Source organism: Phytophthora cinnamomi (genome assembly GCF_018691715.1).
Source record: "Phytophthora cinnamomi strain GKB4 chromosome Unknown Contig100, whole genome shotgun sequence".
NCBI lineage: Eukaryota > Oomycota > Peronosporomycetes > Peronosporales > Peronosporaceae > Phytophthora > Phytophthora cinnamomi.
The window spans coordinates 476,262-502,113 of record NW_027151033.1 but is presented as its reverse complement, the minus strand read 5'-3'; the positions used below and the strand labels follow the sequence as shown (position 1 = coordinate 502,113).

Below are 25,852 nucleotides of genomic sequence, written 5' to 3'. Positions count from 1 at the left end.
TTTCAAGAAACTTGTGAACGAGTCCTCACAGCTCAGTCGAGTCGGTGGCCCTCTCCTTCGGGAAGTCCGGTCGGGGAGGTAGAGATCCCGAGGCTGATGCGGAGGCCGACGATGACAGTGACGCAAACGACCGGGTGATGCTGGATCGCCCCGAGGCAGAACGGGGAGGATCTACCAGACGCTGCGCGCCAAGGCGTCGACGGAGGGCGAGATCGGCGGCTTTGTTCACTAATGATGCAAGCTTTTGTAAACGCTGGACCGTGTGATCGCGAATCTTGACCGCCGAGTGCAAAGCTAAGAGATAGAGCTGTGTGCGCTGCGCCTCCCGGTGTTCTTCAATGTAGTAGCCTGCAAGCACATCGCTCACATGCAGCACACCGCTCTCGTCGCGTTCGAGGCTCTGTACTACGCGCCATGTCCTCAGGTCCGAGTGGTTGGGGTCGGTTAGAACTTCAATGTAGTCGTTGTCGTCTTCTTGGAAAGCAGAGGAATTAACCTGCTGGAGTGGACTACCTTGATCGACAAGTGCGTGATTTCGTCGCTCCCCTGGTGGTGATACCAAGGTTGCTCATCATTGTTGGTCATAGCACCGTCACCCCGTAGCCGTAGACATCTCGACCATGGCGGCGTTCCAGCGGTCTGTTATCCGGTGATAATATGTGGGTGATTTCATGCGCCGTGCAAGGAAACAAAGCACTCGAGGCTGGAACAAAAGCGCACAATGTGCTGCATAACATGAATACCATTTATTTTCTTTACTAGCGAATCCTGGGCACCTTGACCCATCTTGTCAAGCAGCTAGTCCGCAAGTGTGCCAGTAGCTTTAGACGCTATCGTTGGGGTAACCTCCATAGCTGCGGTTGCCGCCGTACCCGTTGCCTTCATTCGAGCGTCCAAACTGGCTGTTGTTGCCGTACGTGTCGCGACTCCCGTACGCACCTCCGCTCATTCCGCTCGCCTCACCATATCCGTAACCACCAGTAGCACCGCTGGGGTAGCTCGAATATTTTTTTTCGTTCGTCTGATTGTCGCCGTTGTCCTGTCGACTCCAGTACTCCTGGTACGTCTCGTAGCGCGAGCCATCACTCGGGTTGCTGTTACGGCTCGAGTTGTCGGGATAGTTCGAGCTGTTAGGATATCTCGGAGAACCTGTGTTGTTTCCGCTGGGGTAGCCGCTGCTAGCCGGTTGGTACGCTGGCGGTGCTTCGGGGACGCTCTGACGGCTGCATTCCGACTCGTAGCTCGGGTACCTCTCGGCGCTGTAGTTGTCTTCATTGCGAGCAGGCTGTGAGCGATACGCCGAGCTATTGTAGTCCGCGTCGTAACTTGGTGCACTGTTGTTGCTCACGTTCATCTTCGAGAACGAGCCATACATGTCACCCTCAGCGCTCGCGCTCGGGTACGTCGGATTATTGTCACGATTGTCAGGGTAGCACGCCGGGTAGCTGTCCGACTGGTTCTTCGGGCTCTTGTTGTGGCGCGAGTGGTGCTTCTCCTCGTCGTCCGAGCTAGAGCTGGAGCTGGAACTAGCTCTGGGTCTGCAGTGCTCGTTGTTGTCCTCGGGTTTAGTCTCCTTGACCTTCACCTCCTCAACCTGCTTGACGTCCCCAGACTTGTCTCCCTGCTTGGCCAGGAAGTCCTCGGCGGCCTCCACGGCCTTGTCCACCACGGACTTGTCCTTCTTCTCCTCGTAGTCAGGCTTGAGCTTCTCCTCCTCCCTCTTGGCGACGCGCTTCTGGGCGAACTCGACCACCTTCTCCTTGGCGTGATACTTCTCGGCCGCCTCCATCGCCTTGGAGAAGATCGAGTCGCTCTTCTTCTTGTCGTCGGCGGTGGCATTCTTGCTCGAGTCGCCGCCACCCGCGTACTTCTCCGCCGCCTCCTTGGCCTTGTTAAAGAAATCCATGGTAGTATGCAGAGGTGGTGGTGGTGCTCTTGTCAATCAAACCGCCTGCCACGTAGCGTCGAAAGAGAAAATGGACCGATGGCCGCAATTCCAGATTGTCTCATCCTCGCGGCCAGGACGGCGTGGGTGAATACTGGATGGCAGGTATTATTAATACGAGTAGTTATGACAATTCATATTCAAAGTTAATATCAAATATATTACCACTGTGGATTATTAACGATTAATATCCTCTAATGTCCGCTGAACATCGGGCAAGTGGACCGGTTTGTTGGTGTTCTGAACGCCAATCTAGTGTTAACATATTTTATTTAATATCGATGATAGTAACGTTTCCAATCGTTAATATCAGCTTGAGAATGAGGAATGAGAAAGATTACAATGGATAATATAATCGATATTAACGATGAATTGCCAAACACTAGCAGACATCATGAATATGGTTTGGTAGCACTGCGCGGATTAGTAGTGGTAGTAGTGATATTATCACTACTATTGTTATTACTATATCTATAGTTCAAGGTCCTTAGGTAATTAGTAGTGGAAAATGCATAATAGCTCTAAGACATAGAGCTATTAGGTCTACTATTATCGCTCCCGCCAAGACCTTGAAGGCCGTGGCTCTCAGCCCCCCCCCCCTTCCTTGCTTCGTTTAGGATCTCTCACTTTGCGATTTTCCACCCACCCACTCAAACAACACACAATGAAGTGCGCTAAGCTTGGTGCCACTGGGGCGACCTATCACGGACGTCTCCATGCTGTGTATGCGGTAAACAAGTGCATCACTTGTGTAGCAACGAGCTCTGCGCTGCCGCCGAGTTGATTACGACCGAGCTGTCCAAGAGGTAGCACCGCAATCCGTGTCATTCGTACCACTACATGTTCGCTAAGATGATCAATATGCAGATTTTTCAGCCGGGCATGCGCTGATGTGGCAAAAGTACAGTATTTGGTCAAAGAAGAGTACGAAAGAGTCCTGGCCAAACTAAGTGTGCGAGACAGGAAACGAAACGCTCGTGTGTGGAATGTAGAGCAGTTGTGTGGGTACATTGATGTTTCCCGCTGATTTGCGGAAGTTGGCGAGAAGACATATTCGTCGGTAGCAAAACTTGTACCTGTTTGGTTAGGACGGGGCTGCTCGACTGCGTTTCAAGAACGCGTGTGCTCAACAGGCTCCATTGTGATGAGTCCACTGCGAACGAAAACAAAAACTGAGCGAGCGCAACAGCAGCTAATTCTGCGCCACAATCGCCTCGAAGTAAGACGCATGGAGGAAAGCAAGCGAAAGCTCGGGGTGATCCATTAGTAGTATTATAGTAGTACTACATTATTAATATTGTCTTGATAGCGTATTAGAATAGTAATATTAGAATATATCTTCAGGGGAATGATAGTAGTAGTAGTAGTAGTAGTAGTACCGCTATCCGAAATTCCCACTACTACCAACCCATTCATGACTCTCCCAATTTGGACGGGAAATGGTGCAATGTGGATGCGCAATTGTTACTAGTAACTTGCTAATATGCTTTCTTCATGTTTAGCTTCACCTACGTAATTTCAAATGTAAATGTGCAGATGCGCTCCTTACTCGATCGATTTAGCCGTTTGATTCAGGAGAAGAGAGCTGTATAGTACTACTATATAGTGTATACTACGCTTTCTTGTCGTTGGCGCAGGTGTTCTTGGAAGAGTTCATTGTTTGGCTGAGCGGATATTGTGGTAAATACCGCGGCCAACACTAATGACACTACTGTAAGTAAGAAGTGTGACCAGCAAGTCTCATGCCGTTTAGGTCAATGTATGTTGCTACAGAGTCTGTCGACAGACCAACCCATGCAATCAGCGACGGTGGGAGTTCATCGATTAGTCTAAACGTGCCAACATAATGCTCGATATCCAGTCTCTAGCACGCAATGATCGCTTCTATATTGCCTACTAGGCAGTGCCTAGTACACACTGCCCACGGGGCCCATGACCTGGGCGTACCGTGACGGCAAGCTGACAGCCTGGTCGTCATCGAAAGTGGCCTCGAACACTTGACCGTCGTACGCATAGCGGACGTAGCTGTGAAACAAATATACGTGCATGAATGAGGGTCACGAATCACAAACGAGCACAGAGCGAGATACTTACAGCAACGGCTTCATGGCAGAGTTGGAAGATGATCGTGCATCAGCAATGGTCAGATCTTCACCAACACACGGGTTGTAGAATCCTAGAAGCCCAGCCTTGGAAGTCGCGTTCAGCGCAAGCATTCCATCCTGAATGTCATCGCAGCAGAGGTTAGCATGAAGTCACACACACAACAAATATGAAGTTGAGATGATGACCTACCTTGACAAAGAATCGAAGAGGGACCGTCACGTCGATCCACCTCTGCTCCAACAGCTCCGCTTCCGCCTCCTGCTGACTAATGTTATCACCACTTCCAGCATCGGCGTCGTCTCCACCGTCGCCGTTCAGTTCCCGTTCCCGCATTGCCCTCAGCGCCACGTCCAGATCATCTCCACGCGGTTCACGCGAGTCCGGGCTCGTCGGGTTTTTGCCGTATCTCCCCAGCAAAATCACGAGCCCCTTTCCGTCCTCGCGCTGCTGTTCCTGCTCCGTCTTCTCTTTCGCACACCGGAGCATCAGCTTCTGCTGCTCCAGCGCGCCTTGTCGAGCCGCGCCAAGGTACTGCACACGCATGTCGTGGCGGTGCTGCAGCTCCAGCCGCCGCTTGCGCTCCTGCGCCGGCTTCACCAGCTGCGTCACTACAGCCGCGACCACGAACGGCGACGTGGCTGCACAGAAGGTCGAGAACGCCGACTGCGCCGAGAACGGCGACAGGAAAATGGGCATCACGAAGCGCACGCTACCGCGCGTGAAGCCCACACGCAGAGTCACGCCGGCGCGCGCCAGCAGCACGCCGAGCGCCACGCGCGTGCGGTTAGAGATCTCTCGGCTGGCGCCGGCAACGAACGACAGGCCCGTCGCGAGGCTGGCGCGCAGCGACACCTTGGCCGTCGTGGCCGCCATGAGCATCCTCCGCAGCTGGAAAGATACATTGGGTCCGCCACCATTGACGGCCACTGCAGCCGTGGCGCTGTACGTGCCCGCGTCCTGGCTGAGCGAGCCCGAGAGGCCGTCGCGCGTGCTCCACATCATGGCGCCGTGGAGCTGCGGCGAGAGCAGCTGGTTGGCGCCCAGGGAGATGTCGAGGCCGTTGTCGTCCAGCTCCGGGATGACCATGAAGACCGTGTGCGGCGACACGGGCTGGCTGATCTGGCAGTGCAGCTTGGGCGTCCAGCCCAGCTCGCTCGAGAGCGTGAAGGACGGCACGCTCGGGTCCGGCGACGTGTGCGCCAGCTGCGCCGTGAAGCTGCCCATGGCCAGCCCGGCCTTGTCGAACATGTAGCCGCCCAGCGTCAGCGTGGTGCTGCGCGAGAGCGGGAACACGGTGCGCTGGTGGATGGTCATCTCGGAGCGCTCCACGAGGCGCTCGCCGCGGCGGAACAGGCCGCGCAGGCCGCGCACGGGCTCGCGAACAAAGTCGGAGGCGTCCACGTGCATGGACATCTCGCTGAAGGACGAGAACTGCGCCTCCAGCTGCTGCTGGTTGGCGCGACGCAGCAGCTCCTCCACGTGCTGCTGCAGCTCGTCCGGCGTCGAGAGGTGCGCGCCCAGCGCGTAGCGGCGAGAGGCGGCGGCGTCCTGCTCCAGTACGAGCACCCCGCGCTCGCCGTAGGAGTCGTAGGCGCGGCGCTTGAGCGGGTCGCACAGCACCTTGTAGGCGCGGTCCAGCGCCGCGTACTGCGCGTTGGCGGCGACCACGAGGCCCGCGTCGCGGCGCCGGTCCGGGTGGAACTCGCGAGAGAGCACGCGGAAGCGCGCGCGGATGTCCTCGCCCGAGGCGCCGCGCGCCACGCCCAGCAGCGCGTAGTAGTCGCGCTCGAACTGCCGCCAGTACGCGGCGTCCTCGGCGCTGCTGGCATCCGCCATGATGGTCCGAAGGTGAGTGGCGCGCGGTGTTGATAACACTGAAAAGCTTAACATGCATTAACTGTTGTAACAACGGTTATTCAACATGGAACTCCACCATCTGTTCCGCGCGAGCCGACCTGCTCGAGCATCTCGTTCACGACGAGATGTTATCCAAGAAGGGGTCAGCAGGCTGGATACGCATCGATGTGTGTGTGCTCAATCTGTAGATACGCGGGCTCGCTTGAGTGGGGCCGCCACCCTCGGGTTCAGGTCTGACTAGAGCACCGGCAAGCGACATCCCAAACGCAGTTGAAGCCGCCTGACCCGAATTGGCCTACGACGGCGGAAGCGAGTCGTATGCGCACAGCGGCTGTAGATCGAGCCTTAGTGGGGGAACAGGTGCAGGCACAGGTGATGGCGTTCTATTCAGCTAACATTTGATAGTCGCCAACTAATACATCTTAAGAAAAGCTGGTTCAGTATGTGTATTAGGGTTGGTGCGACCTCAACAAGTGTCCGATTTTGCTCATGAATTCAAATGCTTTCATTTCCGACACTACCTACTGTACATCGTGGCACTCGTCGTAACTAACGAGCGCAAACGCCTCGCGCTGCAGGCGCTTGATGCAGGGCGTGCACACAGGGACTCGAACCACGAAGCCGATTCGGCATTCCACTTCGTGTGTCGATACGCACGAGCCGCACACGAGTTGGCCGCAGACTCGGCAAAAGCGTTTCCTTTTCAAGAAACTTGTGAGCGAGTCCTCACAGCTAGTGCAGGCAGTCAAGTCGGTGGTTCCCTCTCCTTCTGGAAGTCCGGTCGGGGGAGGTCGAGATCCCGAGGCTGATGCGGAGGCCGATGATGACAGTGACGCAAACGACCGGGTGATGCTGGATCGCCCCGAGGCAGAACGGGGAGGATCTACCAGACGCTGCGCGCCAAGGCGTCGGCGGAGGGCGAGATCGGCGGCTTTGTTCACTAACGATGCAAGCTTTTGTAGACGCTGGACCGTGTGATCGCGAACCTTGACCGCCGAGTGCAAAGCTAAGAAACAGAGTTGCGTGTGCTGCGCCTCCCGGTGTTCTTCAATGTAGTAGCCTGCAAGCACATCGCTCACATGCAGCACACCGCCCTCGTCGCGTTCGAGGCTCTGTACTACGCGCCATGTCTTCAGGTCCGAGTGGTTGGGGTCGGTTAACACTTCAATGTAGTCCAAGAAGAGCGTTGTCGTCTTCTTGGAAAGCAGAGGAATTAACCCGCTGAAGTGGACTACCTTGATCGACAAGTGTGCGTCTTCGTCGCTCCCCTGGTGGCGATTGCAAGGTTGCTCATCATTGTTGTTCTTAGGTATTGAGCGCACCGTCACCCCGTAGCCGTAGTCGTTTCCAAATATCTCGACCATGGTGGCGTTCCAGCGGTCCGTGTTATCCGGTGATAATACGTGGGTGATTTCATGGGCCGTGCAAGGAAGCATAGCACTCGATGTGATTGTAAACTCTCCGTCGGACCGAGTCTCGGACGATACTCCTTGCACCAGATCGGACATGTTGAGTCGTTCTCGAAAGTGGGTCATAGCGCGAAGCGCCAACTCCCGAACAATCGTGTCCTCTTGATTGTCGGTGGGCTCCGCTTGCTCGTGGAGGCAATGCTCCGGAGCCATGGTCTCGGGCTCGACGTAAAACAACCTTCGAGACGACTCTCCGTCGGTGTTGCTGCCAACACTACGAGCCGCGATCGACCGGCATCCTTGGGGTGACTCCTTCTTCAGCTCCGCCGTCATGTGTCTTCCCGTTGTCAAAACACAGAATGAGCACGTAGCACTCGTTGCGCGTCCACCGTGCGACGACCCATGCATGTGCTGCCCAGGCCACGCACGTTCCGTGGCACCAAACGTGGCTGTAGGGGGCAGGAATCATCGCATGGGTCGCTGAGATTGGAGAAGGAGCTGGACTCGAGGTTCGTGGTGGTCAGCGCCGAGTTGGCAACTGCTTGCACTGTCAGCGACCCGACGAGCCTTCGCTGCCATCGGCCATTGACTGGATACCGGTCTGCCGGAATGCCAAGGAGCCATTGTCACGCGCAAACCCATCCTATTTGTCAGTGTGTGATCGACATCGTCTCCCCAGGAATCTACCCCCAGTACATCTAGAGTGACCAGCGCTCGAAGCAAAACCATTTCCACGTCATTGACAATCGACATTCTCGGGCCAGTGCTGACGACGCACGTGCGCGGGCGCACACCCCGATCGCGGCCTCCTCGTGGTTGAGGCTCAACCACGGCTACAACGGTGCTGCTGCACGAAGGCTCGTTTCGTCCTTTTAGCTGGCGCATACCCAGCGTGCAGGTCTTCTCACTAGCGCGCTGACTCAGCCGCTTCAACTGTACTTCACAACCGTATAATTATTTCACTGAACATCAATACAATATTACGAATTATTATAATTTAAGACTATGAAAACGATTTCCAATTATGCAGTACATATTTGAATACAAATACCTAAAACTAATAGATATCAATCATGAAATTATTCTTTATTTCAATCGATTCCAATATGAATCAATAATTGTTTTTCAATTGAATTCCTACAACCACTTAGCGTTACTTCACCTGTCCAAACCAATTCGTCAATCACAGTCAATCCGGATACTTCCAGCACAACATCATGAAGCCTGCGCTGCTGGCGGCACTGGCCGCGTGCTTCCTGACGCTGCTGCTGGCGATGGAGCGCGGCGCCCACGCCTGGAGCAGCGACGACGAGGCGGACGAGGTGGAGGAAGATGACGACGACGACTTCGACTTCGTGACGAGCAACGTACCCCTAAAACTGCAAAACCAATGTGTGAAGTAGCGCTTCTTCACTTGGGTCTGACGGATACCGTTGTGCGCTGCTGCAGCTGGACTTCGTCAAGCGCGACGACCTGGTGGAGGTGCAGTGCAACGGACAGGAGTGCGCGGCGCAGGTGGAGGACGGCAGCGGGGGCGTGCCCTCCGTCTGGGCGCGGGGCCTCGTGACGCCCAAGCTCAAGCCGAAGCTCGTGCTGCAGGAGCACGCGCGTGCGGCCAGCGACGTGCTGAAGCAGTTCCGGGGCGAGACGCTGGGCTACGTGACGCCGTGGAACAACCGCGGCTACGACTGGGCCAAGCAGTTCCGCTCCAAGTTCACGTACATCTCGCCCGTGTGGCTGCAGCTGCGCGAAGACCCCGACCACGTGCCGATCATCACAGGCACGCATGATATCGACAGTCAGTGGGTGCGCGACGTTAAACATGGAGTAGAGGGACAGGAGAAGCAGGGAGAGGGCCCTGCAGTGGTGCCCCGTGTCGTCTACGAACGCAACCGGCTGAGCTCGGAGGACGTGCCCGTGATTATTGAGAAGATGCTGGCGTTGGCCAACGAACACGACTTCGACGGGATGGTGTTTGAGATCCCCGTGATGGCAGGGACGGTGGATATGCTGCAGCAAATGGGTCGGGCATTCCGATCAGCGGACAAGTTGCTGATTCTTGTGCTCTCCAGAAGCTCGAACGAGGTGAGCGTGATGCAGAGCCGTGCTGTTGGGGTTGACTTCTAATTAGGAGAGGGCGGGTGGTTGGTGCTGTAGGGCGAGTTGCCGGTGACGCACGAGATTTTCGCCGACTTGGCACCGTTGGTGCATCGCTTTTCTATGAATGCGTACGACTTTAGTGCACCAGGGCCAAACGCGCCGTACCCGTGGCTGAAGAAGACGCTGGAGAAGATGTCACCGATGGAACGGCAAAAGATTCTGATGGGAATCCCATTCTACGGCTACGATAACGGAGGTGAGTATGCGATGTTGGCAAAAGCTTTCGGGTGTTAGTTCTGAGAGCGCTTGATGTTCTGCTTCCAGATGCGATCACGGGAAACACGTACATTCAGTCGCTGAAGGACAACGAAGTCTCCAAGATTCGTTGGGATCCCACAGCTCATGTACGTGTCACTGCCATAGTGCGTACGTGATACAAATTACATGATACTGAAAGCTCTGGCTTTACGATGTTCTCTTAGGAATGCCAACACGTATACACTGCTTCCGACACGGGGAGCCACCACGTAGTTTTCTTCCCGTGTCTGCAGTTCCTGCAAGACCGATTGACGTTGTACAAGGAGCATGGTGTGGGCGTTGCAATCTGGGAGCTTGGACAAGGTGCACATGAGTGGAACAATCGTTCTGGTGTCACGAACTAACTGATGTGCATCATTTTGTGGCAGGACTGGACTTCTTCTACGATCTGTTGTAATCCACAATCAGCTGTCAACTTGTGAGGATTTCCATTTCTAAAAACTACCCAAGACTTTGTGCGTTAGTGCAAGCACGTTATTTAGTCTGAGCCCAGTGAGTTTTACTACTTACGAGTCTTAAGGCGGTAGTGAGGGGCTAGCAGTGGCATCCCTCCGGTTGGAGCTGTTGTTGGAGGCATATTTGAGTCGCCAGCTGCAGTGGCTGGCCCAGTTCCTCCTTTGCGACTTTCATCAACAAAATCCTTGAGAACCTTGCGCACGTCTGCCAGTGAGTCCACTGCAAACGACCAGGCATGACGACCTCCGCTATGTTGGACGTCTGGTCCAACGACCACGGCAAAGATTGAGACGTCTTCTGCTAGTCGCACAGGAACCTTCTGCAAGCGACTAAATGCCACCTTGTTGTCATCGTCCACGTAATCCCCAACGGCCAACTCCTCCTCGTCGTCGGTGGAATAGTCTTCGTGTCCTCGCACAGCTGCCGCTGCCGCACCGATTAGCTGTTCATTCTGCCGACGTTTTTTCATCCCGCCCCTTATCTTTATAGTTGGCTCCAGTTCATCAGTGACACCACTTCCTCCTCTCGGTCGTGGCATTCGGGGCTTTGCCTTTGAAACGTGCGCAGCAGACGGAACTGACTGCGCGTGTAGCTGAGGAGGTACAGACTTGCCCAAGGCGATCGAATTCCGGCGAATACGCTCGTTAGCTGCTTGCTCTTCTTCCTTCCTCTTCCGTTCATCATGACGTTCATTAGACTCAGTGACCAATGCGTTCAATGTCTGAAACATTTGATCGTCAGTCACATCATCGCACACGCACAGGACAAAGTCAACCTCCTGGTCACTTTTCTTGGATATTTGTTCAGGAAGCGATAAATGCTTGAGAATACCCTCGAGAACACGCGTTTTCGTACACCCTTCGTGCTCAACGCTGACTGACATGTGTCCCTGGTATACTTCCAGCGCCGTTCCAATGAGCTGCCGCTCAAGTATGATCTGTAAGTCCTTCGCCTGCCAGCTTCCGAAATGTGGGTCAGCATCTCCATAGTGCCACGTTAGAGAGCTTTCCTTGTCTTCAATGTAACTTCCTGGCGTTCTGTCCGTAAACATGAGCATCGTAGGCAACACCAAATCCTTCCACGACATGTCATCACCACCAAACGAGTCGTCAGTCGGAGCGATGCTTCCACCCGTGACTGGCGTATTGTCTCCAGTATCTGTTGAACCTGGCGCAGAAGCATGGTGAGAATATGTTGGTAGACTACCCATACTCATGTGCATCATGCTGTGGGCATCGCTCGAGTATGACGCATCCAGGCTGCCACCACTGACACTTCCTACACCAGCCACAGTTGCCGTTGTACTTCCTCCAGACCGAGCTGTTGCCACATCATACTGGAATTTGCTCATTGTCTTCCACTGCTCGCGCGTGTTACTCAAATTCATGCGATAGAAAAATCCGTCCTCGGCGGCAACACCGACGCGCACACCATTTAACCACGTCTCAAGGAATTTACGTTCACGACCGCTGACAATAAATACTGTGTTGCGCTCATCAGCGCTGAGTGCATCGAGCAGCGACTTGAAATTCGGCCCCACAGCCGCAAGGGGGAGAAGAGAGTGCTGCGGTGTCAGGGTTCGATCGTAGTCAAGAATAATAACGCGATTCTGTGCACTGCGATACGCTTGCACAATGGCCTTCTTGTCAAGCTTCGGCAATTGCGTTGACGTCTTGCGGTTTTTCTCTACAGCCTCACCAAGCTCTTCCAGAAACTCTTCTCCCCAAGTCGAAGCCGTGTTAGACGACACATACCGGTACAACTTCTGCTGACGGATCTCACGCTCAGTGCGGCACATGCTCAAAGCTTGGTGAATACTTAGAGCCACGTCTTCCGTGTTCCACGGATTAATAACAATAGCGCCACTCAACGACTGTGAGCAACCAGCAAACTCGCTCACCACCAACACACCTGGTCCGCCATCTTCGCCTTCCCAATCCGTCAGAACAGAGGCTGACGACTGCCGTGGTGATGCAATAGGTGACAGCACTCCACCTCTCGCTGTGCCTTCTCCCGTGAGTTCTGTGTTGTCGACAGCTTTAATAGCTCCAAGCGCAGGACCTGGAGTTGACGTGCCATCACTTTTAATGCTACTGTCGCTAAAACCTCTAGCGGCAGCTCGGGCAGCTTTTCTGCGTTCATCCTTGTTGCGCATGAAATGCTGCTGGCAGACAATAAACTCGTGAGAGACCAAGTTCATTCCATCGCGTGTAGATGTCACCAGGCACACATCAGCCAGATCGTATAGAGCGCACAATTCTTCGTGCGGCGTCACTTGCTGCTGGATAAAATGAATCGGTGCGTAGTCTAGAGTCCCAAAAATTCCGTTGATGCGTCCGACGATCTGGTTCACTTGGGTTACGATATTGTGATAGCTGTGAGAACTCATTTCGAGTTGGTGACACGCGTCGTATCCGATGTTGCCTTTGCCGGTTGCAATAGGGCTTGCAGCAGCGGGTGGTGACTCTGACAAACCTTTGATAGGACTGTCAGTGCCAGTCGAGCTTCCTGGGCCTACAATCGGATAGGACGAAGACCGAGGGAGTATGCTGGCGTTGTCCCCGCTGGCACTGCTGGCGCTGGGTCTCCGGCCATTATCACTTGCGTTTTTTGCGCCGGTGGACTTGCTGTCGACCACACCTGAACGAGACGATATACCAATCTGCACTAGCACGGCGTTATGCTGCCACTCTGGGAACCGGTCCAGCAGCAATTCCATGGCCAACATTTTGTGGGGGATTCCTTTGATGTTGTCGAGCCGGTCAATACCAAGAATGATACGCTTGCCACCGAATTTATCGTGAAGCTCGTTCACCCGATTCAGAGTCGCCATACTGGACGCTGCGCGGGCGAATGGCTCCAAGCTGATACCAATCGGAAACACGCCAATCGACGTGAAGTGGTCGCGATCGGCAAATGAGCTACGGACACCCTTGTGCGAACACTCCACCCCAAGCAGCCGGTGGCAGGTGGAGAGGAAGTGGCGCTCGTAGTCGAAGGTCTGAAAGCCTACGAGATCTGCCTGTAGCACGCCCGTTAGCAGCTGTGAACGCACGGGGAGACGGCAATAGACATCCGAAGCTGGGAACGGCGTATGCAGGAACCAGCCAATCCGACACGGCGGGATACGCTGGCGCAGTAGCGACGGCAGCAGCATGAGGTGGTAGTCGTGCACCCAGACGGAGTCTCCTTCGTTGTATATTTCGGCGATCGCATCCGCGAAGCTCTCGTTCGCGGACTCGTACGCTCTCCAGTCTTGCTTGCTGAATCTCTTGGTGGAGTGGAAGCTCGAGTTGCCGCCGGCGTTGAACGTGAAAGGCACCGGCTCCGACACGTAGTGGAACAGCGACCACAGCACCTCGGACGAGAAGCCCGTGTGCCTGGAGGCCACGTCCGACGACAGGAACACCGGCAGGCAGTTGTGCTGCAGCAGCAAGCGCCGCACGGCCTCGTGCTCGCTCTTGGGGATGTGCTGGCCCACCCAGCCCACCCACAGGAAGTTCATCTCGGCGCGCACGCCCGTGAGGCACATGAGCTTGTCCAGGCCGCCCGTGGTCTTGGTGGCCTTCCAGCGGCCGGTCTGCGGCTGGCGCTCCAGCAGCACCGGCAGGTTGTTGGACACCACGATGAGCTGGCTGCCGGCCGCGCCCGCCGCCTTGTCCGTCGACTCGTCGTCGCTGTCCTCCTCCTCCTCGGCGCGCAGCCGCATGAGCTGCAGCTGCAGCTCCTGGATGTTGGCCAGGATCTCCTGCTCCTCCAGCGACAGCGTGTCCAGGCGGCTCAGCTCGAAGTCCGTGGCGGCGCGCTGCGACACGAAGAACTCGTTGCGCGGCGACAGGACGCCGCTGGCGGGCGGCGACGCGGCCGCCACGTGCAGCGCGGCGGCGTCTTCCCCCATCCAGGCGAGATGTGCGCGCGAGGCGGCAGATTCAAGAGTGACGGTACTTCAACGGCGTCGCACGCCCGATACTCAGTGCGAGTGCGGAGACTTTTGCGGTGCCCAAGACTGTTGAGACTACATCTGTAATTTAGACGGAGTTTGATTCAAGTTGACCAATAGGAGACAGCGTCGCTGTCTTCAACATCTGAGACGTGGCGCGCAAAGTATATCTCTTACGCGAGCATGCGCTCGCTGGCGGCCTGAGCCTCTTGCCGCTGCAGGTTGGCGAGCGACACTTCGTTCTCGCGCCGCGACTTGTACCAGGACACGAACGGGAACGCCATGAGGTACAGTACCAACGCGCCGTAGAAGGTGGCCACCACAGCCACGACTGTCCAGCCTTTCGACGACAGGTCGAAGCTCTGCTGCAGCGTCCGGAAGACCAACGCGTAGTTCACGCCGAAGAGCGCGAGCGTGCCGATAACTAGTGCGAGCACGACCCACCGGTTGTACACGAACGGCTGACCCATGAGCCGCTTGTTGCTCGTGAACGTGAGCAGAGGCACCAGCGCGAACGGCAGCTGCACACTCTGCATAACATTGATCATCTCGCTCACGATGTCGCTGTGGAAGCCGTCGTACTCGGTTAGCAGTGCAACAACCAGCGCCGGACCAAGTGCCATCGTGCGCGTAATTGCAACTCGCTTCCAGGCAGCGATGCGCAGATCCAGGAAGCCTTCCATGACGAATTGGCCGGCGTACGTCCCCGTCATTGTTGATGCTTGACCGGAAGCGACTAGCCCAACGGCCCAGATGATCTTGGCGTAGTGACCGAGTGAACTGCTCACAGCAGTTCCTGCTTCTCTCAGTCCGACTTGCTGGCAGTATCCCACGACGTGTTTTGTTGTGTAGCACTGCGTGCAAGATGCTGCCACGGCTCCGTTTTCAATGGTGCAAGTAAGTCCTGTTGTTGCACTGTAGATGGAGTTTCCAGACACTAATGCAGCTGCAAACGGAATGCATGCGGTCTGAATGCCCGCAGCGTAGACGTCGGAGGTCACATCGGCACCCAAGGCGTCGCACTGCTGACTGTAGAAGGTGCTCGCGAACGCTGAGATCACGAACATATTTATGAGAAAGCTCACAAACAGCGCCAAGATTGCTTCCAGTCCAAAGTAGAAATTGGCCTCTTTGACGGGTCCAGCGCCGGTGCCTCGACGAGGGTGGACACTGCGGGACTGCACCAGCGCGGAGTGCAGGTAAACGTTGTGCGGCATGATGATGGAGCCGAGCATGCCGACGGCTTGCATCACGTTCTGGTTGTCGATGCGCGGGATTGCGATGCCCTTGGTGATTTCGATGCCACTGGGCTTGCTCACTGTGAAGTCGACGAAGAAACACGCACACATGATGCCAATGAGGCCCATGAAGAAGGTCTCGAGAAGGCGGTTGCTCTTGTTGTCGCCGCGTCTGTCGATGGCCAGGAAGGTGAACGTGTCCAATGCGGTGATCAGGCAACCCACCCACAGCGGCAGTCCGAACAGGATCTGCAGCGCGATGGCGGTGCCCAGCACCTCTTGAATGTCGCAGCCGATGATCACCAGCTCCATCATGATCCACACGGCGTAGGTCACGACGCGCGGGTACTCGGCTCGGCAGAGCTCGGCCAGGTGGCGCCCCGTGCAGGAGCCGAGCCTGGCCGCCAGCACCTGGTACAGTCCGCCCAGCGCCGTGCTCCAGAACGTGACGTACAGCAGCTCGTAGCGCGAGTAGGCGCCGCTCTGCAGGTCGGCCTCGAGGTTGCCCGGATCCAGGTAGGCCATGCTCATGAGCCAGCCAGGCCCCACGAAGGACCAGAACTTGCCCCACGAGAACGGCGGCCGCTCCGGCATCATGTGAGCGTCGCCGTGCAGCTCCGACAGTCGCGAGTACGACGCGCTAAGCGTCGCGCCGCTGGGGCGCAGGATCTCCTCCGCTGTCGCTGGCATCTTACCAATTGACACGTCGTGCAGGCTGCGTAACGATCACCTAGATGAGACAGTGCCAAAGTGAGCCCTGTCTAAACGAATAATTCGCACGAGCCAATCACAGCGCTAGTTCGACACTTTTCTCATTTCGACCAATCACGATTCATCAGCAGCTGTAAATGCAAGACGGAGCTGTAGCTCCTAGTGACGGCGATGGCGGCGGCGACAGCACCAGCAGTGCCGCTGGCGAGGCAGCAGCTTCTTCGCAGCCGTCTCCAGCGCCTGCGGCCTCCGACGCCAGCGTCCCAAGCATTTTAGACTCGCGGACGCTTCCCCCGGTGGCTGCAGGCGCCGACGACGCGGCGCCACGCTACCTGCCGCGCGAGGACGGATCCGCGCCGTCCTCTCTGACGTTCAGCGAGGCCTTCGCCCAGCTGAGGAAGACCTCGTCGTACGTCGCACCGCCGCCGCAGGAGGACAGACCTCCAGTGAGAGACGCGGCCGCTACCGTTTACGTGAACCGGAGACAGAAGGGCAACCCCATGCTCAAGTCCGTGCGCAACGTGGGGCTCGAGTTCCGCGACGGCCTGATCCCGGACTACGTCATGGGCGAGAACTCGTGCTGCGTGCTGTTCTTGAGCGTGAGGTACCACCTGCTGCACAATACGTATCTGGACGAGCGGGTGCAGAGCGTGAAGAAGGATGACCCCACCCGCTACAAGACCAAGCTGGTCTTGTGCTTCGTGGACGTGGACGACAACGAAGTAGCGCTGCGGGAGATCAACCGTGTTGCGCTGTTGAGCGACTTCACTCGTGCTTGCGTGGAGCTGGCTGGAGGCTGCGCGCTACCTGGAGACATTTAAAGCCTACGAGAACAAGTCGGCGACCATTATCAAGGAGAAAGTGGAGGCCGAGTTCCTGCCCAAGGCTAACGACGTGCTCACTTCTATTCGGTCGGTGAACAAGACGGATGTGGTCACGCTGCTCTCTACGTTCGGAAACGTAAAGGGGCTGATGAATGCCTCCATGGAAGAACTATCGCTTTGCCCCGGCGTAGGCGCCAAGAAGGTGCGGCAACTACTCGAGACTTTTCAGGAGCCGTTCACAAAGCAGTGACCGTGGTGGGCTCTCTCAATATGCAAGAGAGCACGAAAACCTTGTCGCTCTGTTGAAGTTCTGTCAACAATTACTGCAGCATCTTCAAGTGCACCCCGCATGGATTGAATATTTCTCAAGACGTACGATATCGAAATCAAAATTGTATGCAAGGACACCTCCTTGCCTTCACCCACCAGCCAATGGCCAGCAGCACTTGACGTAAATTACTTCGCAGGCCAGCCGTTGCCGCCATCCTTTGTAAGGATTCCTTACCTGTCCAGACTCTATGCAGGATTCCCTCAGACGTCCTTGCGGCATTCACTACAGCCATTGCATTCAGACAAACCATTCGATCGAACGTGAGAATTGCGCTGTTTTCTTATGAGCAGCGAAATTGTAGGGGAATACTAATGCATAATGTCCTTACGCGCGAGGGGAGATGCTGTTGCGCCCAGTCTGGTTGTTCACCTCGGCCGTGAAGCCGACAGCTTCAATAGCAGCCACCAGGTCGCTGTACTGGGCTGAGCCAGAGACGTACGCCGCACGCTCGTCAAATTCCACCACTGCATCGGTCACGCCGGGGGTGTTCTTCAGCGCATTCTCCACTGTCGTTCCGCAGTTCTTCATGCACGACATGCCCTCAACTTGATCCGCACGGTTGACGCGTCTGTAAAGCGCCACGAGCCCCGCTCCTCCGTGATGTCCTTGTCGAGGTTCTTGAACAGCAGGAAGCCGGCGCCAAAGCCGCAGATTAGCGCCACAAACAGACCCGTTTCATAAGTCATCACCACGAGCATGGCAAAGTACGCAATGGTCATCTGAATCATGTACAGAACGGCGAGCGCCAGCTTGCACTGGATCTTGTGGAACTTGTCATGCGGACGGAGCTTGCGCGCCACCAGCAGCCGCTGGCGCACCACCTCGCGCCCTTCACCAGCGATTCGTTCAGCAGCGCGATGAGGAAGCATCCGATGAAGCCGAACGCGTACTTGACACCGCTGTTGAGCACCCAGGGCTGGAAGAGCAGCATGACGCACGATCCGTGGATGGACGACTGGAAGCCGTTGAACATGACGGAGCCCTGGCCCGTGCAGAAGCCCGAACTGGTGGACGACGAGTCCGACTCGGTGGCAGTGCTGCTCGCCGACGTGGAAGTGGTGCCGCTTGCGCTTGCGGAAGAGTAGTCCGCCACGAAGCTCTGCGCGGCGGGGCTGAGCGTTGTGATGTTGGTAGCGTCGGAGCACGTGGCCCCCGAGCAGATGACGCTGTCCACCAAGTAGCGCACCTCGGAGTTGACGCTGGCGAGGTACGAGTTCTTGTTGTCCTGCGACGCGAAGTAGATCTTCTGGCCGTTGTTCAGGCACACGTAGACGAAGCTGTCGGAGGAGACGGCGGCCCCCGACACGGGGTCACTGATGCCGTCCGCGCACTCGGAGCACGTGGTCTCGCACTTGGCGTACGCGCTGGCGTCCGTCTGGTTGACGATGAACTCGGCCATGTTGGCGGCCAGGTACGCCGTGTCCGTCACGTCGAAGTCGTAGGCGTCGAAGGAGCGCGCCGCCATGCCGCAGGAGAAGACGGTCTGGCCGTGCTTCATCGTCACGTAGTTCTTGTTGTCGTAGCCGCTGGACAAGGTGCTCATCCCGCACACGGGGCACGTGTAGTCCGTGGAGCTCGCGGCCGACGCCGCCAGGTCGCGGTGCGCCTGCATCGCGTGCATGTCGTGCAGCTGGTGCAGCTCGTGGTGGTGGTTGTGGTGCAGGTGCGCGCTGGCTGACGAGGACGCCGCAACCGCCAGCAGCAGCCGCAGCGGCGGAGAGGCGCGGGAGGAGAGGCATCCCGGCGGGAAGGTGGCGAGATGAAGACTGCGGAGTCTGCGCAACTTTAAATTTGCTGATCGCAGAGACGGGCGGCACCTGTTCCATACAAACGCCAAGATATGCGGTCTGAATTGAACGAAGCCCATCCAAAATGGAGGCCAATTCTGAGCGCGGCGCCGATGCGATGGTTGTTAATGATGATGCTGGTGAGCGAGGCCGAGGCACCCGCTACGAACGTCCCAAGGTGTCGGTGGACAGCATGGAGGAACGAGCTCCCATGCTGCACCGAGCATTTGGACGGCGAGCGTGAGCCCGCCACATCAACAGGCGTATTCGATAATTGCATGTGTCGCTTTCCGTGTTGCACCGACGCAGCTGATGGCGGCTCGTGATTCCTGCAGGCGAGACCGCCGTTCATTTCCATCGCTGCCCTCGCCGAGCTTCATATTCGCTAGGAAGCTACAGCTACATAGCTGCTATCCGCCAGCAGCGCTTCCATCGAACGCCAGCCACACTTGATCCTCTGCGCTGGACGCGGCATCTGGCTCGGTGCGGATAATTCCCGGCTCTGAACGCAAGTTTCGGGTCGCAGCCTCATTTTTACCATTCCTCTCACCATGGGAGCTCGGTCGCCGCTCACGGCGCTGCTGCTGCTGGCGCTGCTGGTGCTGGGCGCGGACGCCGGCCAGAACCTGCGCAAGACCACGTGCCCGCTGTGCAACATGGACGTGAAGGCCAACATCAACGCCACTATCCTCGGCGACCAGTACGTTTACGCGTGCGAGATGGCCGGCCACATCGATTCGCTGCAGAACGACCCGGTGCGTGTACTACCCCCCTTGGTGCTGCTATGATGCCGTTGCCTGACGTTGTATGTGACTCTGGACGGACAGGCCGCCAACCTGGGCTCGCCCGAGAAGGCCGACATCACCTCGGACGAGATCTACCAGGACGCGACGGACATCAAGTGCCCCGTGTGCGGCAAGGGTTACGATCAGCTCACGCACGCCGTGCCGTGGATCTCCAAGGGCGCGCAGAAGATCTACACGTGCTCGGAGGAGCACGCGCAGCTCGTGTTCGACAACCCGACCAAGTACGTGGCGGCGCAGACCTCGTCCGACGACTTCTGCTACTCGGGGGCGGCCGCGGACCCCACGGGCTCCGTCATGTTCAACGGCTTCCAGCTCGCCATCGGCGGCGACGCCACGTGCCTGCTGCTGCTGTTCCAGCCGTGGGTGCTGTCGTCCGGGGTCAAGTATGCCTTCGGCTTCCTGGGCGTGGTGCTGCTGGCCATGTCGCTCGAGGGCTTCGGCGAGCTGCGCGAGCTCGTGGAGAAGCGGCTCTACCGGGTCCACGGCATCGTGTCCAGCCAGGCAGACTACATGTCACTCACCACCCCGCAGGTCAGCAGCGCCAGCGACGGCCACACTGCGAGCCACGAGTCGTTCGTGCCCAAGACCGGCCGCATGCCGACGGCCCCCAAGGTCAGCCTGGTGCGCCGCCTGCCGCTCTGGTGCAAGCTGGTGCTGGCGGCCATGTACATGGTGCACCTGTGTCTGGGCTACTGGGTCATGCTGGTGATCATGACGTACGAGACGCTCATGTTCGTGGCCGTGATCCTGGGCGTGGGCCTGGGCTTCGCCATCTTCAAGGACACGGACGCCGACGAGCTCAAGGGCAGCGTCGACCCGTGCTGCTCCACCTAATCCCTGCACCGGAATAAAGTATCTTGCCTTCACTATACTTTCTGATTAAAGGCTCCATCATTCCGGTACGTCTTATCCATCCGCTGCAAAGAAAAGCTGATCCCATTCCGATTTTCGCCAGTCAAAGAGCGCGAGATCCGTCGCCATGTATGGCACCGTGAGCTCGAGCGCCACCGCCAGCAGCTCGCGCGACGGCCTGGCGCCGCCGCCGCCCTCGCCGTCGCCCTTCCGCTACGACGTGCAGGCGGGCGACACGCTGGCGGGCATCGCGCACAAGACGCAGACCACGGAGGCGGCGCTGCTGGCGCTCAACCCGCTGCTGGGCCGCAAGAAGCGGCACGTGAAGCTCTACCCGGGGCAGCAGCTCATCGTGGAGGAGGCACGTGCCGTGTCGCTGCCGCCGCCGCCCGAGTGCATCGACAACGGATGGGGCCAGATGCACCTCGTGCGCGCCGGAGAGACGCTGCGCGGCATCGCGGCGCTCTACAACACGACGGAGGAGATCCTGCGCCAGGACAACCGCCGCTACTTCCCCACGGGCGAGCGCAGCCTGCTGTGCCCCGGCCAGCTGCTGCACGTGCGGCTCATGAACACGGGCGAGATGGAGCGGGACGACCCCGCGCTGGGAGCAGACGCCACGGCCTCGACGCTCAACGCCCAGAGCGACGCCGAGGCCACGTACACAGGCACGTCGGCCGCCTTTGCGCGGTACAAGACGCACCTGGTCGCGCCCACGGACACCTTCGAGGCCATCTGCAAGGCCTACAGCATCCCGTACTCGCACTTCCTGCAGATCAACCGCGGCCGGTACCCCGTGGGCCAGCGCGCCGAGCTCGTGCCGGGGGAGCGGGTCATCGTGCCCGACCTCCTGGCGGCGCAGCAAGCGGCCAGTCGACGCAACATCGCCGAGGTCAAGCTCACCAAGCAGATCCACGTCGTCGAGCCCGGCGACACCCCCGAGGAGCTCGCGCGGCGCTACGGCATGACGTACGACGAAATGCGCGAGTACAACCGCGCCTACTTCCCCAAGGGATACCGCGGCGAGATCCGCCCAGGCTACAAGTTGGTGGTGAAGCGGCCAGTGGATGCGGAGAGCACCGACTCGCCGCGGCAGTCGCAGCCGCAGCACAGCGGATACCGAGACCTCGACGCAGTTTCCAGCGCGTGATCAGCGCCAGCCTGCCATCGCGTGCTCGTCTGTCATTTGTATATGTAGAAGGAGAAGCGAATATGAAGCTGTATCAACACGTGCTTGCTTTACCTCATTCTGTCAAAAGCGAGGGCGGAGCTCTGGGGCTCCTTTGACTTCTTTCGTGCGCGCTTTTGGCTTCTCTTCTTGTCTAGTTAGTGTTTTCTACGAGCGGAGTTCGCGTCGACGTCGACGGAGAGCGCGCTGGGATGTATCTGGTGTCCCCTCTGGCGAGCCACTCGGCGGCGTGCTGATAGACGACGACGGTGCAGCTGTGCTGCCGCTGCCAGCCGACAAGTACGCTGCATCGATGACCGATGCTTCCGAGTGCGACGCGGCATGATCTTCTACGTAGGTCGTGGTCGTCTGGACGCGTTTAACGATAACAGACTTTGACTTCGCGGACTCCGGATCCGAAACAGCGACTCCGCCGTCTTCGGTGATCTCCTTCGCTTCTTCTACCTCTTCATGGTCCTCGCTGGTTTCCTCTTCTACGTCAGCATCCTCGCCTCCAGAGGACACCAGTGCTCTTGTCTTCACATCGGCGCTGACGCTAGACCTCAGCTCCATCACTTCGAAACTTGACTTCACAATGGTAGTATCAGTCTCCGCTTCGTCATCTGAGCTGTCATCTGGCATCAACACCACTTCTTCAGCGTCAGAGGCCGCCCGTCGTTTCCACCGCCTACGTCGGCGTGGTGCACGGGCAAACAGCCCACGCTTGAGGTGACGATCTAATAAATATGCTGCGAGTACTGCCAGTGCCAAGAACGCGACTGAAAGTAAGCTGATCTGTACCAAAGTAGGCCCAGGTAGCTCAACCGCTGGGATCGCAGTACTGCTCTTCTGATCGACGTCCACATCGGCAGTTTTCGCAGCATCTATCGTTGCAGTACTTGAATCTTCAAACGCCAAGTCATCGCTGGAGGCTACGCCTTCAGCAGCCTCCTGCTCGTTTTGCAGCCACACCTCTTCCTCCTCCGCAATAACGCGCAGTTCCTCTTCTACTCTAACGCGCTCGCCTTCCTCCTGCAGCAGCATTCGCTCCAGCTGCTCCAGCTCTTGGAACTCATTTGCCACGACAACACGCTCCATTTCCAAAGTCTCCACTTCGCCCAATGTAGCAGCTACAGCTTCGATGTCAACCCTATCGTAGTTGCGCTCGCTTGCAGATTCTGCAGTGGGGCGTTCAAGCTCCGCGACATTCGTGCTCGCCTCCTCGACTGTCACTCTCTCCTCGTGTGCAATTTCAGAGCCTTGCTGCTCGACACGCAAATCCATGTCGCTGCCGTGTGTCACGAATTCTTTTTCATGCAGATGAAAACGCTCCGAGTCAACTTGTGTCGACTCATCCGTGTCCTTCTTTTTGTGCTCTGCCTTCTCTACAAACTCTTCATCCGGTACACTGCTTCCGGGTTGAACACGAACACGAGTGCTCCTGTCAGGCGGGAGCTGTCCCACTTGCACTTGCTCAGCCGCAGCATCCTCCAGTTCCACCATAAGCTCCATCTCGACCCCCTCATTTGGGAAGTTTACGTGTGCTTCTAATTGCTCTCCATTCATGAACACCATGTCTTGTTTGGAAGAACCCACTTCAGACAGGTTTTCTGCGTCAGCAAACTTGATCACTTCCACTTGCGTCTGCTTCACGCCCAGGACAGTACCGGTATCCTCCAAGTCCACCAATACTTCAGTGATGACAGCCTGCGTTATCTCTCCATGAGCTACCTCCCCTTCCTCTACAGACACAATTTCAACTGCTGCAACACTTTCCTCAACAAGCTCAGCAACAATTGGGATGCCATCTTCACCATTCAACGCACTCTTGGACATGCTAGCATCTTCCGTCGCTTGAACTTCTTTGCGTTGTACCGTCAGTAAGTCTGGCTTAGCCAAACCACTGTCTGGCTCAGCCAAATCACTGGTGATCTGTACCTTCTCCTCGGTGAGGATGCCACTGTCGAACACACCCTCCAAGGGGCTATACTTCACCGCTGTAGTCCCTTCGTCCGCACCACTAATTTCGTCTTCCTCAATCAGTTTAGAAGCCGCGGGCATCTTTTCCTCGGTATTGTCTTCACTGCCGAGTGAACCATCGACAGACTCATCCGGGAGTTCTTCTTCGACCAGCTTGGCACCGTCGGAGTGCTGCTCCTCGTCGTCACGTTTGCTCAGTAATTCATCCTCCACAGTACTCTGATCATCTGAAGCTGCTGCATCCAATGGGTCTTCGTACGTAGCTTTCGCACGATCTAGCAATTTTCGCTTCAAACTGATAGCCGCCTTCACTTTTGCCTGAATATCCGCTGCTATCTCGGCCAGCATATCAACATCGCCCTCCTCTTCAGCTTCGCGAGACGTGCGTTCATATTCCTCAAACTCTTGCTCAATTGTTCGGGCACATTGTTCTGCTAGCTGCTTTATGCGGCTCTCAATAAACTCCACGGCAGCCATTTTCACGTCAATAACACTTTGTAGTGCTGTCGCCCTGGTGTCCGCTATTAACGTGTTAGCAGCGGATATGATGGTAACTCGTCGTTTCTCGAAGCGCTGTACGTCCTCTAATGCCCGAGACTCCTGTGCCGTTAGCCCCCGTGCTACGCTTTGAATCGCAGAGTGACGTGTTTCCAGCGATGCAACAATTTTTTTGCTGGGCAGGTTCACATCACTCACATCCGACTCCAGTCCTATCCATTCACAAACTTCGTTCACGCTTGACTTAGCCAGCGCTGCACCTTCTTTCAGTGCCTCCTCAAATGATGAACGTGCTGTGGCCAAGATAGATCGAACACGCTGGTTCAGCTCGCCATTCGAACCTCGCTCTGACTCGATCAAATCCAGCATAGCTTTCAGGTGGGTTTGCACCCACCCCACCAACATTTCCAGGAGGTCGATCAAACGCAAAAGCGCTCGTTGTAGCTGAGTCCGCGCATTCTGTAACAAAGTAGCCATAATCGAAGTCGCCTGGGTCAATCCTGGGGAGTCTCGCAACCTCTTCAGCTCTTCGTTCACAAGCACCTGGGCGGCACGAGCCGACTTCTCCAACCTCTCACTTTGCAACAGCGCCAGCCAATCGGCTCGTAGTGCTTCTGTCAATTCCTTCCCATGCGGACCAACTTCGTTCTGGAGCACCACTAGCAGGGGATACAGCACCTCAGCCGTTTTATCCGCCGCAGATCGAATCGAAGTCGCTGCAGGCGACGACGGGTACAGTTGGCAAACCACGATTCCACCAGCCATTGAAACTGTCACCACCCCTGCAACCACAGCCAGAGTGACGGCGGATCTACTGCACGGAGCCCTTCGCTTCTTGGTCATCGCCACTTTCCCCGCTGCCTCCTCGTCTTGGACAATGTTCCCAAAACCACCGTCATTCACAGCTGCAGCCCCTTTCCCAGATTCCGCGACGACCGCGGCCCCTTCAACCAGGTCAATTGTTCTCTGTGACGAATTCTCAACTGCCGCGTCCGCCGCAACGGCAGCCACCTGGTGACCATTCTCGCGAGGCAGTTCCAGGAGCTCTCGACCGTCAGGCGTCGGCTTGGGCTCATTGCATTTCCGCTCACTTGCAGCGTCGGAGTCCGCGCTGCTGCGTCTGCGCTCCATTCGGCGCCTGCCGTTGGCCTTTGGGCTCTGTACGGGGCTGTTGGCGGCGTCGGCCAGTAGCTGCTCGCTGCGTCGGCGCTGCAGGAATTGCTCCGTGTACGTGGCGGTCGTGCTCTTGGCGGTGGGCGTCTTGCGCTCCGGAGACGCGGTCATCACCGCCTGTGCGCTGTTGCGGCGGCACTGCTGAGGCTCGGGCCTGGCAGGGCTCGCGCGTGCGGTTTGGCGCTGCTGCTTCCAGGCCAAAGCTGCTCTTTCCGCTCGTCTCGCGCGGGCGACGGGGGCGACATGGCGGCCGAGAGAGACGGCGGCGTGCCTCGTCCCGGATCGGGAGCTGTGGAGCGTTTGGGCCGTTGTGTAAACGAAATTAATTGATTTTGTTTCATTCTTATCCGGAA

The 25,852-nt window shown here is 57.1% G+C and overlaps 9 protein-coding genes across 10 annotated transcripts; 4 read left to right on the top strand and 5 right to left on the bottom strand.

Annotated features, from left to right (window-relative positions):
- Positions 1-3,852: 3,852 nt before the first annotated feature.
- IUM83_16624 (Molecular chaperone (DnaJ superfamily)) lies at positions 3,853-5,887 on the bottom strand (the record flags this gene model as incomplete). The annotated part of the gene is made up of 4 exons (XM_067941520.1): positions 3,853-3,970; positions 4,040-4,167; positions 4,241-4,316; positions 4,998-5,887. The coding sequence occupies 4 exons, from the start codon at positions 5,885-5,887 to the stop codon at positions 3,853-3,855; spliced, it is 1,212 nt and encodes a 403-aa protein (XP_067783218.1).
- Positions 5,888-8,534: 2,647 nt separating this feature from the next.
- On the top strand, positions 8,535-10,132 carry IUM83_16623 (Chitinase domain-containing protein 1; the record flags this gene model as incomplete). The annotated part of the gene is made up of 6 exons (XM_067941519.1): positions 8,535-8,684; positions 8,767-9,402; positions 9,475-9,673; positions 9,742-9,821; positions 9,900-10,038; positions 10,104-10,132. 6 exons carry the CDS (start codon positions 8,535-8,537, stop codon positions 10,130-10,132), a joined length of 1,233 nt encoding a protein of 410 aa, XP_067783214.1.
- Positions 10,133-10,176: 44 nt separating this feature from the next.
- Positions 10,177-14,089, bottom strand: IUM83_16622 (trehalose-phosphatase; the record flags this gene model as incomplete). Of its 2 annotated transcripts, XM_067941518.1 has the most annotated exons (4): positions 10,177-10,186; positions 10,341-10,981; positions 11,033-12,201; positions 12,286-14,089. In XM_067941518.1, 4 exons carry the CDS (start codon positions 14,087-14,089, stop codon positions 10,177-10,179), a joined length of 3,624 nt encoding a protein of 1,207 aa, XP_067783216.1. The 2 variants fall into 2 exon arrangements, with proteins under 2 accessions (XP_067783216.1, XP_067783215.1); XM_067941517.1 differs by lacking the exons at positions 10,177-10,186; positions 10,341-10,981; positions 11,033-12,201 and having other exon boundaries at positions 12,859-12,882; positions 13,142-14,089.
- A 215-nt stretch (positions 14,090-14,304) lies between these two features.
- IUM83_16621 (Metal Ion (Mn2 -iron) transporter (Nramp) Family) lies at positions 14,305-16,059 on the bottom strand (the record flags this gene model as incomplete). Its single annotated transcript, XM_067941516.1, has 1 exon — positions 14,305-16,059. One exon carries the CDS (start codon positions 16,057-16,059, stop codon positions 14,305-14,307), a length of 1,755 nt encoding a protein of 584 aa, XP_067783212.1.
- A 158-nt stretch (positions 16,060-16,217) lies between these two features.
- Positions 16,218-17,154, top strand: IUM83_16620 (DNA excision repair protein ERCC-1; the record flags this gene model as incomplete). Its single annotated transcript, XM_067941515.1, has 2 exons — positions 16,218-16,802; positions 16,876-17,154. The coding sequence occupies 2 exons, from the start codon at positions 16,218-16,220 to the stop codon at positions 17,152-17,154; spliced, it is 864 nt and encodes a 287-aa protein (XP_067783213.1).
- A 281-nt stretch (positions 17,155-17,435) lies between these two features.
- On the bottom strand, positions 17,436-18,856 carry IUM83_16619 (Transmembrane protein; the record flags this gene model as incomplete). The annotated part of the gene is made up of 4 exons (XM_067941514.1): positions 17,436-17,457; positions 17,564-17,699; positions 17,768-18,064; positions 18,133-18,856. The coding sequence occupies 4 exons, from the start codon at positions 18,854-18,856 to the stop codon at positions 17,436-17,438; spliced, it is 1,179 nt and encodes a 392-aa protein (XP_067783267.1).
- Positions 18,857-19,573: 717 nt separating this feature from the next.
- Positions 19,574-20,662, top strand: IUM83_16618 (Transmembrane protein; the record flags this gene model as incomplete). Its single annotated transcript, XM_067941513.1, has 2 exons — positions 19,574-19,777; positions 19,850-20,662. The coding sequence occupies 2 exons, from the start codon at positions 19,574-19,576 to the stop codon at positions 20,660-20,662; spliced, it is 1,017 nt and encodes a 338-aa protein (XP_067783266.1).
- A 145-nt stretch (positions 20,663-20,807) lies between these two features.
- Positions 20,808-21,830, top strand: IUM83_16617 (peptidoglycan-binding protein; the record flags this gene model as incomplete). The annotated part of the gene is made up of 1 exon (XM_067941512.1): positions 20,808-21,830. One exon carries the CDS (start codon positions 20,808-20,810, stop codon positions 21,828-21,830), a length of 1,023 nt encoding a protein of 340 aa, XP_067783209.1.
- Positions 21,831-22,016: 186 nt separating this feature from the next.
- IUM83_16616 (putative transmembrane protein) lies at positions 22,017-24,305 on the bottom strand (the record flags this gene model as incomplete). Its single annotated transcript, XM_067941511.1, has 1 exon — positions 22,017-24,305. The coding sequence occupies one exon, from the start codon at positions 24,303-24,305 to the stop codon at positions 22,017-22,019; it is 2,289 nt and encodes a 762-aa protein (XP_067783261.1).
- Positions 24,306-25,852: the final 1,547 nt, after the last annotated feature.